The following is a 14,408-nucleotide window of genomic DNA, read 5'->3' as shown; positions in this document are numbered from 1 at the left end:
ATGGAAGCGCAGGAGTGGGAACCACATTTAAATAGAAAGGGGGTGGTCAGGGGAACTGTAGTCCGGAATAATATATTAATAAACTTTTGCTAGGGATTTCACTAACGGATGTGCCTGTCGCAATCATGAAGCAGAAAATGATAGGGTAACATGCTCATCACTAACCACAGATTTACTGCGTTAGCGTTTTCTTCGGGCTACTTGTTTCTATATATACGGGACGGTCAGGCAGGCTAGGCCATGCCTGTAGCTGGCCTTGGTCCCGGTTCCGGCAGTGGAGAGAGCATCAGCCTTGGAGTTACAGACCAAGAAAATACAAGATGGGTAGATCTCCTTGCTGCTCGAAAGAGGGGCTCAACCGCGGGGCCTGGACCAAAAGGGAGGATATGATTCTCTCCGAATACGTTCGAATTCATGGCGATGGTGGATGGAGAAATCTTCCGAAAAAAGCAGGTGAATTTCAGCAGATCTCTTATAGTATGCGCAATGCAGACAACATATGTATTGAAAGGCTAATAAGGGGAGAGAATTTGTGTTGTAGGTCTTAAGAGATGTGGAAAGAGTTGTAGATTACGCTGGTTGAACTATCTTCGTCCCGACATTAAACGCGGAAACATTTGCCCCGCCGAGGAGGAGCTTATTATTCGGCTGCATCGTCTTCTTGGCAATCGGTATGTAGAGAACGGCTGAACATTAGTAGAATTTGGTGGGTTATTTTCATTGGTTGAGTATTATAAACTTAATGCAGAATATCGTGTGGTCAGCTTCTCAGACATGGTAGCTTTGGCCTCAGAAGTTGATCCTGCTGATTCTCTGATTCCCAGTGTCCCTGTGTCAGAGTCTGCAATAATTGTTTGCCTTGAGGTTATTTTTTTATTAAAATCCTGTGTCAGAGTCTGCAATTGCCTTGAGGTTATTTTTTATTAAAATTTGGAGAAATTTTTAAAAATTAATTTAAGGTTTTTGATGGTGCTGAATATATTTTTATTATAAAATAATTTAATCTATTTCTATCATAAAAATAATTCAAACATTTCTAAGATTATTTTTTTTTGGAAAAAACAGCGAAAAAATTATCAGGAAAGATTGTTGCAGCAGTAGAAAAGGCTATAATTATTTGATTCTTAGTGTCTCTGTGCGTTCTGAGGATGAACCACAATAAATGGTTCGAAAAATCAACTCCTAAACAACTATATGATTATTCCAAAAATTTTATTTGATAATAATATAAATCACAAAAATCTGAAATAAAAAATTCTGATAATTTCAAATTATATTTAAATGGTTGAAAAAATAATAACTATATAATAATTAAAAGTTTAAATCAATTAAAAAATTTTAAATGCTTTTACCATATAAAATTGAAAATTTTAAATATATTTACAATCTAGACTAATAATTACCCATATAAAAGTTTGAATATTTGTGAATAGTGAAAATAGTTGTGATTGAATTTTGGCACTAATCGAATATTTGTGAATAGTGGCAATAGTTGTGATTGAATTTTGGCAATAATTGTGATGTGAATAGTGGCAATAATTTTGGTTGAATCTTGGCAATGGTTGTGATTTAATAGTGATTTCAGAAATTAAAAAAAAATAATCTTGGCAATAGTGATGTGAATAGTGGTAATAGTGATGTGCATAGTGGCCATAGTTGTGATTGAATCTCGGCCATAGTTGTGATTTAACCGTGATTTCAGAAATTAAAATAAAATAGTGTCCAAAAAATGTTATAAATCAATATGTGTGAATGTATGCAGGTGGTCACTGATAGCAGGACGACTGCCTGGTCGAACGGACAACGAAATCAAGAACTACTGGAACACTCATCTGAGCAAGAAGCTGTCAAGCCAGCAATCTCAAGACAAGAGTTCGAAAAATCTCAGTACAAGCTCAAAATCTCCTGTTCCTGTCCAAAATCGTGTGTTCAAGGCCACCGCAGTGAAAATAACAACGGCGGTGAGACACACTGAAATAATAAGACCAAACGCCTCTAATGGTGATGGCTGCAGTAATTTTATACCAGGTGAAGCCTTGAAATTGTGTAATGTTAAAAACACGACAAAATCCTCATCGTGCGGCCTACTTGTGAACGATTCCATTACAAACAAACAATCAGAGCGCAATGCTTTTGCAACGACCGATAACCTCGTGCAGACAGAAGCTACAAACTGTACCTCCTCTATGTTAAATTTTGGGGACAAGCAATCTCCTTATTCTGATTATTTTGAAGGAGATGCAGCTAATTTAGCCGAGAGTTTATTGTATTTGAACGACCTATCTTCTCCAGACTGCAATCTGCTCGCTTCCCCGTCTGACTGTTCAACAGACTTTGCATCGGAAGATCTCTACAGGGGACCGGTTGCATTGCCTGAAGAGACAAATGGGTTTGAAGATATGTGTTCTGATCGAAACAATATGCAGCGCGTTAATAGTTTTAGTGTGCATCAAGAAATGGAAGACTTTTACAATAACGCACAGGATGAAGACTGGATCCATGAGCTTGACTGCTTAGAGAACTCAGGCGCACAGCCACTGAGCTCTCTACTGTTGGAATCCGAAGATGAATGGGAGGAAAGGTCTATAGGCAAACTTGCCCTGGAAGACCATGTACAAATATAATTGGTCCTTCTTCATTAGGAAGGTAATAAAAGAATGTTCAAATAACTTAGCTGTAATTTGCAGAAATTGCATTAATGGCTTTGTGGGTTTCCATCAAAAGCTTTATGGTACACCAAAGTTCGAATGAAGGGCTGTCACAGCGTTTAAGGTCCGGTTAATTGTTCGTTTTAGCCTCATAATTGAATCGCTTGGGTACAATTTAAGAATTGCTTAATTATTCGCGTTGTTTGGATGAGTTGATCACAACATTAAAAGAAAAAAATTAGTGGGTCTACCGCAAGTCCAGTAAACCAATTTTTTCAAATTGTTTTGTTTGGAATTAGGTAACTAAAGATTCTTAATTTGACTATTTGTTGTCTAAATGTAATTCACAGAATCTTGATAGATTGAGATACTATAAAAATATTTAAATCGTTATGGAATTACAGTTCTAGTATTAAGAGCATTTCAAGTACAAAAATTGAAGCAAAATCGTCGCTAAAAAGAAACTAGAAACAGAGAGATTTAAACTACAGATATTGAACAAAATCTTCGCTGAAAAGAATCCAGGAACAGAGAGATATAATGACTAATTAGGTACCCACTGGGTAACAATGAACGGTTAGAGATGCACTCGGTAACGACGCTGAGTCGAGTTCTTACAGTCGGTGGAAGGAATCTGAAATTAGGGCCAGAGGTTAAAGCGTACAGAAAATGGTTAGATGAGTAGAACTTGAATTTATTTAGTAGTGATGAACTCAGGCAGCTGCTAACCAGCTTGTTGTAGGGTATTAAATGTCTGGGGAGATGTGGGGAGATGTAGGTTGGATAGCCCTATAATACTCGAGCGGTCATTTCTTATTTAATGTCCAGGAAATGCCCAGTCTCCCTCTGACGTGTTATCCAATTATCCAACCTGATTATCCAACCGACATCTCCCCAGACATTTAATGCCCTATAATAAGCTGATTAGCCACTGCCACTACTCAACCGTGTTTAATAAAGTCAAAACCCTACAAGCCCAAAACTGCATACACTGAACCAGTATTGACAAACACCTTATACACTAAATTAAGGTTTTGGAAAAAATTTAATGGTGGTCGTGCGTTTTTGTCATTGTTACGTTGAAAGATTGACAAACACCTTATACACTGAATTAACGATTTGAAAAAAATTTAATGGTGGCCGTGCGTTTTTGTCATTGTGATGTTCTTTCAACATGGAAGGGACGCTTGGAGCATTACCGTATTGCTGAGGTGCAGAGGTGGCTGAAAGTCGCATCATTTCCAATTAGAGTTATAAATTGGAAAATTGATTTGTTGGTTTATATGGGGTTTATTAATTTAAATTTTAAAGAAGAGATCGACTTACAGTAATAAAAGTTGTTTCATCTAATATACTGTAAATGAACAAATTATTCCTCCATCTGACATTCAAACTAATTCTTTATCCACTATTCATTTCTCCTTTCAATAGTCAAATTAGTACTCAGTATAATGGAAGGAGAAAAAGTAAAAAACTAATTGTGGTGAAAAAGACATTCTACAATCCAACACACTGCGTATGAAGGTCATATGTGATTCCATGAATGCTCAACATGGAATTTAGACATGTCTCTTTTAAAATTATATATAGTAAATAAAAAATAATGTCTTAAAAAGATAAAAATGTAATAGTTTTAATTGAAAGTATTGTAATTTAATATAAAAGAGATGTGGTCAAAAAAAATTATTTTCAATTTGTTACTATTATTTCAAGGATGAAGAAGAAGTGATAAATAGAACATTTTATTGTTCATAAATAGAATATTTTATTGTCCATGTGAAGTAACTTAATTTTATATTAATTTGAGAAAAAATACAAACAACAAAAAAAAAATAAACTTATATTTTCAATTTTTATTGTAAGATAAGACACATAAAATACATTGTAAAATGTATATTCATGTTACAAATTTATTTCAATATCAACTTTATATATCTTTAAAAAAAATAAGTAAAAAAATACTATAAATAATAATAAAATTATTTAATACTTAACTAGAATAAGAATAAATAATTAGAAGTAAAAAAATTTAATTATTTTATGATAAGAGTAATAAGAAAATGATGTAATTCAGTCAATTTTAAATATAAAATGAATTTCATAAGTAAAAATATTAACAATAAAATAATAAAATTCAATGTGGATTACAAATAAAATATATGGAATTAAATAATATTGGGATGTATTGCAAAATATATTAATAAAAAGATGTCCCCAGAAGATTGTAAATATTTACTTACGTAACAAATTGGATATTACTATTTAAGTTTATAAATTTATTATTGGATATTACTATTTAAGTTTATAAATTTATTATTTTGATTAAAATGTGTATGAGGCAAATGTCTTGATAATAATATGTAACTCTCTAGTTAGGATAGGCAATTACCTATCCCTAACTACTTCTTTACCTGAGATGAAGGGAGGAGAGGAAAAGGAGAGATGAAAAGGAGAGATTTTTCTGCTGATATGAGCTGTGTCTAAGCCAAATATATGTAAATTAGTAAGATTGTTAGTCTTGCAGGAAACACCCTGCATGTGGGACAGCTGGGGGAGGCTTTGGCTTGAAAGTGAGTCTCAAGGTTGGGAGGAAATTGGGCAATATATAGTTGCATTTGACACATTATTCCTATAGAATTCAGATAAGTACTTATATGATTGAAAGTAATTATATTGTTAAGGTAATACTTGTTATCTTGTTGAAAGTAACGCTCGGGGGAGACTTTGGCTTGAAAGTGAGTCTCAAGGTTGGGAGGAAATTGGGCAATATATAGTTGCATTTGACACTAGTAGTCAACATTATTTCTACAGAATTCAGATGAGTACTTATATGATTGAAAGTAATTATATTGTTAAGGTAATACTTGTTATTTTGTTGAAAGTAATGCTCGGGGGAGACTTTCGCTTGAAAGTGAGTCTCAAGGTTGGGAGGAAATTGGGCAATATATAGTTGCATTTGACACTAGTAGTCAACATTATTTCTACAAAATTCAAATAAGTACTTATATGATTGAAAGTAATTATATTGTTAAGGTAATACTTGTTATTTTGTTGAAAGTAATGCTGGGGGGAGACTTTGGCTTGAAAGTGAGTCTCAAGGTTGGTAGTAAATTGGGCAATATATAGTTGCATTTGACACCAGCAGCCAACATTATTTCTACAGAATTCATAAGTAATTATATGATTGAAAGTAATTATATTGTTAAGGTAATACTTGTTATTTTATTGAAAGTAAAAGATGTGTAAAGTTTAAAAGATTTATTAATAGAAGAATTTAGTTAGCATGTTTGAAATCTAACAAGAATTAGCAGGTTGTAAGGAAAAAATTAAAAATAAAAAAATAACAGTGAAATCTGTGAGTAAGGGTAAATAATTTTCCGTAGGAGGAATGCAACTCCTACCTTAATAACATCCAAGTTACACACAGAAATTAGAAAAGAAATAGGAAACCCTTTCTACCTCACAAAAATGTATTAGAAACTTTCTGAGCAAATTGCAAATTCTATGAGGAAAAGAACAATGATACGTAGACCTTCTAATAAAGAAGATACTTGATGTGGGGTCTCAATACTGTAACCCCATTAGCCATAAAAATAAGTACGATTAAACAAATTCTAAAGCCAAATTAAGCTTAATATAACCATGCGAGTAAAAAATACTTCGGGACATTGAAACTATCTAGAATTCAAAGAACAAATGTTACCACTGAAATTTCTAAAAAAGATTGGAAGACAAAACTCTCTATACAAAGTAGATATGGAACATGTACGTTAAATCCTTCAGAATTCTTTATCATGAGAACTATCAGAATTATTTATATAAACTGTCCCCATGAAGAAATGCGAACTAAACCCCAACCCCTTAACAAATAAACATTAACAATATGAGACGAATGGGTTGAACAGTAGAAGATAAATCGACTGTATCACGAGAACAAAGCCAGCCTAAGACAGTCTCTTGAGAATTCATATGAGAAGCAGACCTGTACTAGGACAACCGACTCCTCAAATGCAAGTTAACTATATTGCGTTATAGAACACAAAAAACTATATCATGATAAAGATCCATTTCTTATAAAATGTTGGAAACTAGAATTAATGCTCCAGATACAATTTAAAAGCTTAATTTACAAAGTAAATTACAAAGAGGATTGTAAATTAACTCGGGTTGTAAAAGCGTGAAAATAACTTAGTCTTTCGACCAGAATTGTTCAATATTCAGAACATGTTGCCACCAGGGCAGTAATAATAGAATTTCAGACTTCTAGAACTAAACCCCTAATGAACAACAAGCTAAGATTTAAGCTAGAAAACAAGCCAATAAACCCACCAAGAATCTGAAAAATATACAACCCAAGAACTCTATCAAGATAATAATCCACTTTAACTGGAGGTCGGACAAAGTGATTAACACCGATCTCTGTAAACTGGCTTGAAGTGGAAGGGTGTTGAACTTCTGGAGGCAAACCCTCATCGCACAGAACCCTCAGAAGCATCCTAACCAAAAACATGAGAATTCCATTAACAAACTAAAGAAGGCATATCTAGATGAAAATAAAAATAAGTATAAACTTTCATAGGAAAAACCCACTACCTGAACTGGAGTGGTTGATAGAGAAAATCTCCGGAAGGCAATGTGCATCTCTGCGGAAACGAATTGCCAAGAAATAGACATGGCGGAGTCATGGCATAGTAGGTGTAGAAAATCTATGATAGGTTAACCCGATAATGCAATATAAATCAAAGCAGAATACTATAACCTACTTCTACTATCAATTTGTGGAAGCTTAAAGATCGAGTTGAATAATATAACCAGAAGAAGAAGAATCAATGACACAATACACCTAAAAATACCTTGGGGAAAGTCGTAGACAAAAAATCCATACTATTGTATTATCATACATGGTGGAAATACATAGGAATTATACAAAGCCTTAGCTCTCACAGCTAGCCAACTCTTAGTACAATCCTCACAGATGCTCACATGCAATCTTGGCTTCTCTCGAGACTTCCTCTCTGCCCTCCAAGCTCCTATTTCCTTGGGATGTTCCTTGTGGATGATTAGCCTATTACCAAGTGAAAAAACAAGCCTTCGAAATTGTGCAATCCTCAAGGATGAATCCTTGACTACATGCATGAGTTTTCTCCATGAGAAAACACATGCAACTGATAGTACATTGTCCTTGAACGTTAATCTCAACTAGGTATTTCTCATAATAGACATGCATGAGTTTCTAATATGGGAATCTTCAGTTAACTGGAGTAGCACTAGTTGAGTGCATTAATGCATCAACTGATTGTTAACTCACTATTAGTTCCTCAAACAGTTAGGAACTAATTTAACTGGACTTAACTCAGTAAACTGAGTTAAATAATTACAACTCAAATATAACTCACTCTTATCTCCTTAATTTAAGGGATAACTCTTGCATGACTTCAGAAAGACCTCTAATTTGAATTTCTCCAACTAATTAATTTAAAATAAATTAATTAATTAATTCCAAGTAGTTGTTAAGGCTAAATTCGATTTTAATTCACAATTTAATTCAATGACAAATTAAATTGGAATATTCTTGTTGCCATATTTCAACACTCCCTCTCAACAAGAGAGGGATTATCTCCCACCCTGATCCTATCTTTATGGAACTCGAATTTACACTTCGACAATGCCTTTGTCAAAATGTCAGCATCTTGCTCCTCTATCGAAATATACTATAGCAACATGATCCTCCTTGCTACACAGTGATAATGATACTAGATGTCAATGTGCTTGGACCTATAATGAAATAATGGATTTTGAGAGAGTAATGACCCCAAAAGCTGTAAACGTGGAATTTTACTATGGTAAAAAAATAGAATGGTAGTTGTTGTTTGATTGTAAAAAAAAAACAAACAAAACTCTGATAAACTATTTTATTAAGGAATTTAAAATATTTTCTTGAAATGCTGGCAGCCTCTTAAAGGAGGATTTCAAAGAAAGAAGTCAGTTGTATTAACTGATTGGAAACTACCCTCTGAAGCAGGAAAAGTCCTGGTGGTGGGGGAGGAGCTCTGTGCTGTAGGGACAGACAGAGAGAGAGAGAAAAGAAAATCTTTTCCAAGAAGGAAAAAAAGGAAACACAAGAGGAAACTGGTTAAGTCTGGTGAGGACCAGATAACCAGGCACGAGGTGCACATATCTTGTTGAGGGCTGAAGGCCTGCAAGATGGCTCGGGGGGAGAATCCAGTCTTGTAGACGGATCTCAAGGTTGGGTGGAGAGCGGATTTGGCATGCAGGTGAAGTTACTGAAGTATCTGTATGCGACACTGGTGAACCAGGTACGAGTTCTAACTGCAGAGAATCTGAATGAATAGAGAATGATGAATGCACAGAGGACTTATGGTAGTCAGGTAACGACTGTGTGTTACATGTTCTTTAATTACTTCTGCAGAGAAACTGAATAGAATAGGAATAATGAACACACAAAAGGCTTACAGTATTTAGAAGATGACTGTGTGTCTCATTTCTTAAATTACTATCACGATGAATAATTTAGTGAAAACAGGAGATAGTTTAACTTAAAATGTCTGATTATCGTGAAGACAATATAGTTTAACAGATGGTAGTTAACTAAAAAAAACAGACCATCAAACCCTATACATATTAGAAAGAACAGAGATACAGAGGAGGTTCATAGTAAGAAAACGCATGCAATAAGTGACTAGCCAAGATGCCATAGAACTGAATCAGTTAAGAATATAGCGAAAGTAACATCAGAAAAACCCGTTGAGCCGTGTAAGAAAAACTGGCCAACAACCCTCTCTCCTTAAACTGGACAGATAGGAGTTGAATCTGTAGTAAGGAACTAGTGAATGATGCATATCGGTACATATCGTATTCTTCACAAAATAGAGCAAAACCCTGCAATCGCAGGAGATAATGGAACCCTACAGTATCCAATGCCATTTAGGTAATACTCAATATATACAACCAACAGAGGAATTCTAAATATACAAGTTACGGAATTATACATCACGGTATCTAGGAGAGCATAACAGTCCAGAGTATGCGCTACCGCAGCCGTGAGCCGGCGGCGAGGAACCATTCCCTGGAGTAACCATATCAAACAGAGAACCTGTGTATGCTACCATGTAATTTTTATATGAAATACAATCTAATCTTTCAGAGAAGGAAAACATGTAAAACGCTGTCGTGTAACCAAAACGAGCATATCAGTCAACTAAATCATTCAATGACACAACTCAAATAGAGGTTACGAGTATATTCACTTGCTATCAGTCGTTAAGAAAAAAAATAAATCCGAAGAGTACTGCTGTCTCAGGTATAGGTAGACAGTCGAGTTACAGCCGGAAACAGATAATCATTAGCAGCAATGTTAATGGCGAACTATAGTAAATAGCAATAAAACGTAAACAACTCATGAGGAACTCCAATAGCAGACAACTTTCGAGTGTAAGATAGGAATTACACCGATAATATAACCCTGGAAAGTAACATTTATATACACACATCTGAAATAAGGAAATGTACAGTATAGTCCCACCAACCAGAGAGTTGGGCATACATCCGGTTCATTACAATCGTCATGATAATTAAAACAGAGGCATCAGTGCCCAAAACCCCACAATGGGTAGAAACATTCAACTTAAGCCACTGTAAATGTTTTCGGCACAAGTTCCTCGGTGTATCTTAACTCACCGTAGCCGGACATGGCTTAAGCAAGACAGCTAAACTCCATAAGCCGAGTACCTCAACAATATGAGAACGAAAGAGAAATCGACCACATAAAGACCGGACTGCAATAAACAAACAAGTGTGCATTAGGGTCGAGGGAGCTTCCGAGCTCTCGCACCCAGGAGGAACCATAAAAGAAAGGTAACCCTACCTGTAAAGTTCCAGAGAAAGCCGAGGTGTTGAGGTTACGCGGCTGAAGGGAACTTGAGCAGATCCGCCTGCACGCACTACCAACAAGGGATTCACTTAGTACAAACATCTGAGAAATTCATGCGCAAAAACTTAACCTGAACAAGCAACCCAAAGAGAAAGAGAACAGTTGCAGATGAATATGCAGGCGGGGTGTCGTGTTACCTGAGTAAGTGTGATGGGCAAGTCACGGCACCGGAAGGCTATCAGCACCTGAGCCGGAGTCTGAAAAACGATGGAAATACAATACTGTGTAACAAATGAACTTGGTTTGCAGCGTGAGGGTTTATGTATTAACCCTACACCCTTAGGCTCGCTTTAACCCTCCGATCTGGAGTGTAAATCCTGACCGTCGACACCGCGCGGGAAGCTGGAGCGGGAAAGGCGATGTGTGGAAGCCCGAGGTGTCACATGGCCTCGCAGGCAGACCATGCCACCCGCCAACATTTGAGCCCAAGACTTAAACGCAAACGATGACCTGGCGCCGGCAAGGACAACGACCGGACCAGCAAACACCGCGCCTAATCAATGCATACCATGTACTAAGGTGATGGGTAGGTTAGTGTTAAAACATATTACAATCAACCAAAATCAATCACCGTGCAGCGGATGAGTATCATGCTGTAAAACTTATGGGTAAACATGAAGATTAAATTGACATATAAGCAATGCGAAGGAAAGGTTCCAATGGTTAAAAGATTTGCCATTAAATTACATGCGTTTGCGTTAATACCTTTTCTGGAATTAAATTTTTTTTTTTATGTATAAGTTACGAGGATGTGACAGGGAGGAGAGGAAAAGGAGAGATGAAAAGGAGAGATTTTTCTGCTGATATGTGAGACAGATTCCAAGAGCTGCGTCTGGTTAAGACCAGATAGATGTAAAGCCAAATAGATGTAAATTAGTAAGATTGTTAGTCTTACTACATGTGGGACAGCTCGGGTGGAGGCTTTGGCTTGAAAGTGAGTCTCAAGGTTGGGTGGAAATTGGGCAATATATAGTTGCATTTGACACTAGCATTCAACATTATTCCTACAAAATTCAGATAAGTACTTATATGATTGAAAGTAATTATATTGTTAAGGTAATACTTGTTATCTTGTTGAAAGTAACGTTCGGGGGGAGACTTTGGCTTGAAAGTGAGTCTCAAGGTTGGGAGGAAATTGGGCAATATATAGTTGCATTTGACACTAGTAGTCAACATTATTTCTACAGAATTCAGATAAGTACTTATACGATTGAAGGTAATTATATTGTTAAGGTAATACTTGTTATTTTGTTGAAAGTAACGCTCGGGGGGAGACTTTGGCTTGAAAGTGAGTCTCAAGGTGGGGAGAAAATTGGGCAATATATAGTTTCATTTGACACTAGTAGTCAACATTATTTCTACAAAATTAAGATAAGTACTTATGATTGAAAGTAATTATATTGTTAAGGTAATACTTGTTATTTTGTTGAAAGTAATGCTCGGGGGAGACTTTGTCTTGAAAGTGAGTCTGGGAGTAAATTGGGCAATATATAGTTGCATTTGACACCAGCAGTCAACATTATTTCTACAGAATTCAGATAAGTAATTATATGATTGAAAGTAATTATATTATTAAGGTAATACTTGTTATTTTATTGAAATTAACATATGTGTAAAGTTTAAAAGATTTATCAATAGAAGAATTTAGTTAGCATGTTAGAAATCTAACAAGAATTAGCAGGTTGTAAGGAAAAAATAAAAAATAAAAAAAATAGCAGTGAAATATGTGAGTAAGGGTAAATAATTTTCTTTAGGAGGAATGCAACTCCTACCTTAATAACATCCAAGTTACAAATAGAAATTGGAAAAGAAATAGGAAACCCTCTCTACCTCACAAAACTATATTAGAAACTTTCTAAGAAAATTGCAAATTCTGTGAGGAAAAGAAAAATTATACGTAGACCTTCTAATAAAGGAGATACTTGATGTGGGGTCTCAATACTCTAACCCCATTAGCCATAAAAATAAGTACGATTAAACAAATTCTAAAGCCAAATTAGGTTTAATATAACCATGCTTAGGGGCATTGGAACTATCTAGAATTCAAAGAACAAATGTTACCACTGAAATTTCTAAAAAAATTGGAAGACAAAACTCTCTATACAAAATAGATATGGAACATGTAGGTTAAATTCTTCAGAATTATTTATCGTGATAATTATCAGAATTATTTATATAAACTGTCCCAATGAAGAAATGTGAACTAAACCCCAACCCCTTAACAAATAAACATTAACAATATGAGACGAATGGGTTGAACAGTAAAAGATAAATCGACTGTATCATGAGAACAGACAAGCCAGCTGAAGACAGTCTCTTGAGAATTCATATGAGAAGCAAACCTGTGCTAGGACAACCGACTCCTCAAATGCAAGTTAACTATATTGCGTTATAGAACACATAAAACTATATCATGATAAAGATCCATTTCTTATAAAATGTTGGAAACTAGAATTAATGCTCCAGATACTATTTAAAAGCTTAATTTACAAAGTAAATTACAAAGAGGATTGTAAATTAGCTCGGGTTGTAAAAGCATGAAAAGAACTTAGTCTTTCGACTGCAATTGTTCAATATTCAAAACATGTTGCCATCAGGGCAGTAATAATAGAATTTCGGACTTCTAGAACTAAACGCCTAATGAACAACGAGCTAAGATTTAAGCTAGAAAACAAGCCAATAAACCCACCAAGAATCTGAAAAATATACAACCCAAGAACTCTATCAAGATGTTAATCCACTTTAATTGGAGGCCGGACAAAGAGATTAACACCGATCTCCGTAAACTGGCTTGAAGTTGAAGGGTGTTGAACTTCCACAGGCAAATCCTCATCGCAGAGAACCCTCAGAAGCATCCTAACCAAAAACATGAGAATTCCATTAACAAACTAAAGAAGGCATATCTAGATGAAAAGAAAAACAAGTATAAAGTTTCATAGGAAAAACCCATTACCTGAATTGGAGTGGTTGATAGAGAAAATCTCCGGAAGGCAATGTGCATCTCTGTGGAAACGAATTGCCAAGAAATATACATGGCGGAGTCATGGCATAGTAGGTGTAGAAAATCTATGATAGGTTAACCTGATAATGCAATATAAATCAAAGCGGAATACTATAACCTACTTCTACTATCAATTTGTGGAAGCTTAAAGATTTAGCTGAATAATATAACCAGAAGAAGAAGAATCAATGGCACAATACACCTAAAAATACTTTGGGGAAAGTCGTAGATAAAAAATCCACACTATTGTATTATCATACATGGTGGAAATACATAGGAATTATACAAAGCCTTAGCTCTCATAGCTAGCCAACTCTCAGTACAATCCTCACAGATGCTCACATGCAATCTTGGCTTCTCTCGAGCCTTCCTCTCTGCCCTCCATGTTCCTATTTCCTTGCAATCTTCCTTGTGGATGATTAGCCTATTACCAAGTGAAAAAACAAGCCTTCGAAATTGTGCAATCCTCAAGGATGAATCCTTGACTGCATGCATGAGTTTTCTCCATGATAAAACACATGCAACTGATAGTACATTGTCCTTGAACATTAATCTCAACTAGGTCTTTCTCATAATAGACATGCATGAGTTTCTAATGAGGGAATATTTAGTTAACTGGAGTAGCACTAGTTGAGTGCATTAATGCATCAACTGATTGTTAACTCACAATTAGTTCCTCAAACAGTTCAGGACTAATTTAACTGGACTTAACTTAGTAAATTGAGTTAAATAATTACAACTCAAATATAACTCAATCTTATCTCCTTATTTTAAGGGATAACTCTTGCATGACTTTAGAAAGACCTCT

General features: G+C 35.3%; 1 protein-coding gene across 1 annotated transcript; it reads left to right on the top strand.

Annotated features, from left to right (window-relative positions):
- Positions 1 to 201: 201 nt before the first annotated feature.
- On the top strand, positions 202 to 2,790 carry LOC149264636 (uncharacterized). The gene is made up of 3 exons (XM_089428704.1): positions 202 to 453; positions 542 to 671; positions 1,763 to 2,790. The coding sequence occupies exons 1-3, from the start codon at positions 321 to 323 to the stop codon at positions 2,622 to 2,624; spliced, it is 1,125 nt and encodes a 374-aa protein (XP_089284830.1). The 5' UTR covers positions 202 to 320; the 3' UTR covers positions 2,625 to 2,790.
- The last annotated feature ends 11,618 nt before the right edge of the window (positions 2,791 to 14,408 follow it).

Source organism: Pinus tabuliformis, chromosome 6 (assembly GCF_031772625.1).
Source record: "Pinus tabuliformis cultivar Carrire ecotype Pingquan chromosome 6, CPIR1, whole genome shotgun sequence".
Lineage (NCBI taxonomy): Eukaryota > Viridiplantae > Streptophyta > Pinopsida > Pinales > Pinaceae > Pinus > Pinus tabuliformis.
Note: the sequence above shows the minus strand (reverse complement) of the source record. Positions and strands in the feature narration are given on the sequence as shown.

Bases quoted from the DNA above. Each gene is read 5' to 3' on its own strand.
- LOC149264636 (XM_089428704.1), top strand. From the start codon at position 321: ATGGGTAGATCTCCTTGCTGCTCGAAAGAGGGGCTCAACCGCGGGGCC. The intron at 454-541 runs GTGAATTTCAGC...TTTGTGTTGTAG, and splicing joins AAATCTTCCGAAAAAAGCAG to GTCTTAAGAGATGTGGAAAG. The intron at 672-1,762 runs GTATGTAGAGAA...GAATGTATGCAG, and splicing joins CATCGTCTTCTTGGCAATCG to GTGGTCACTGATAGCAGGAC.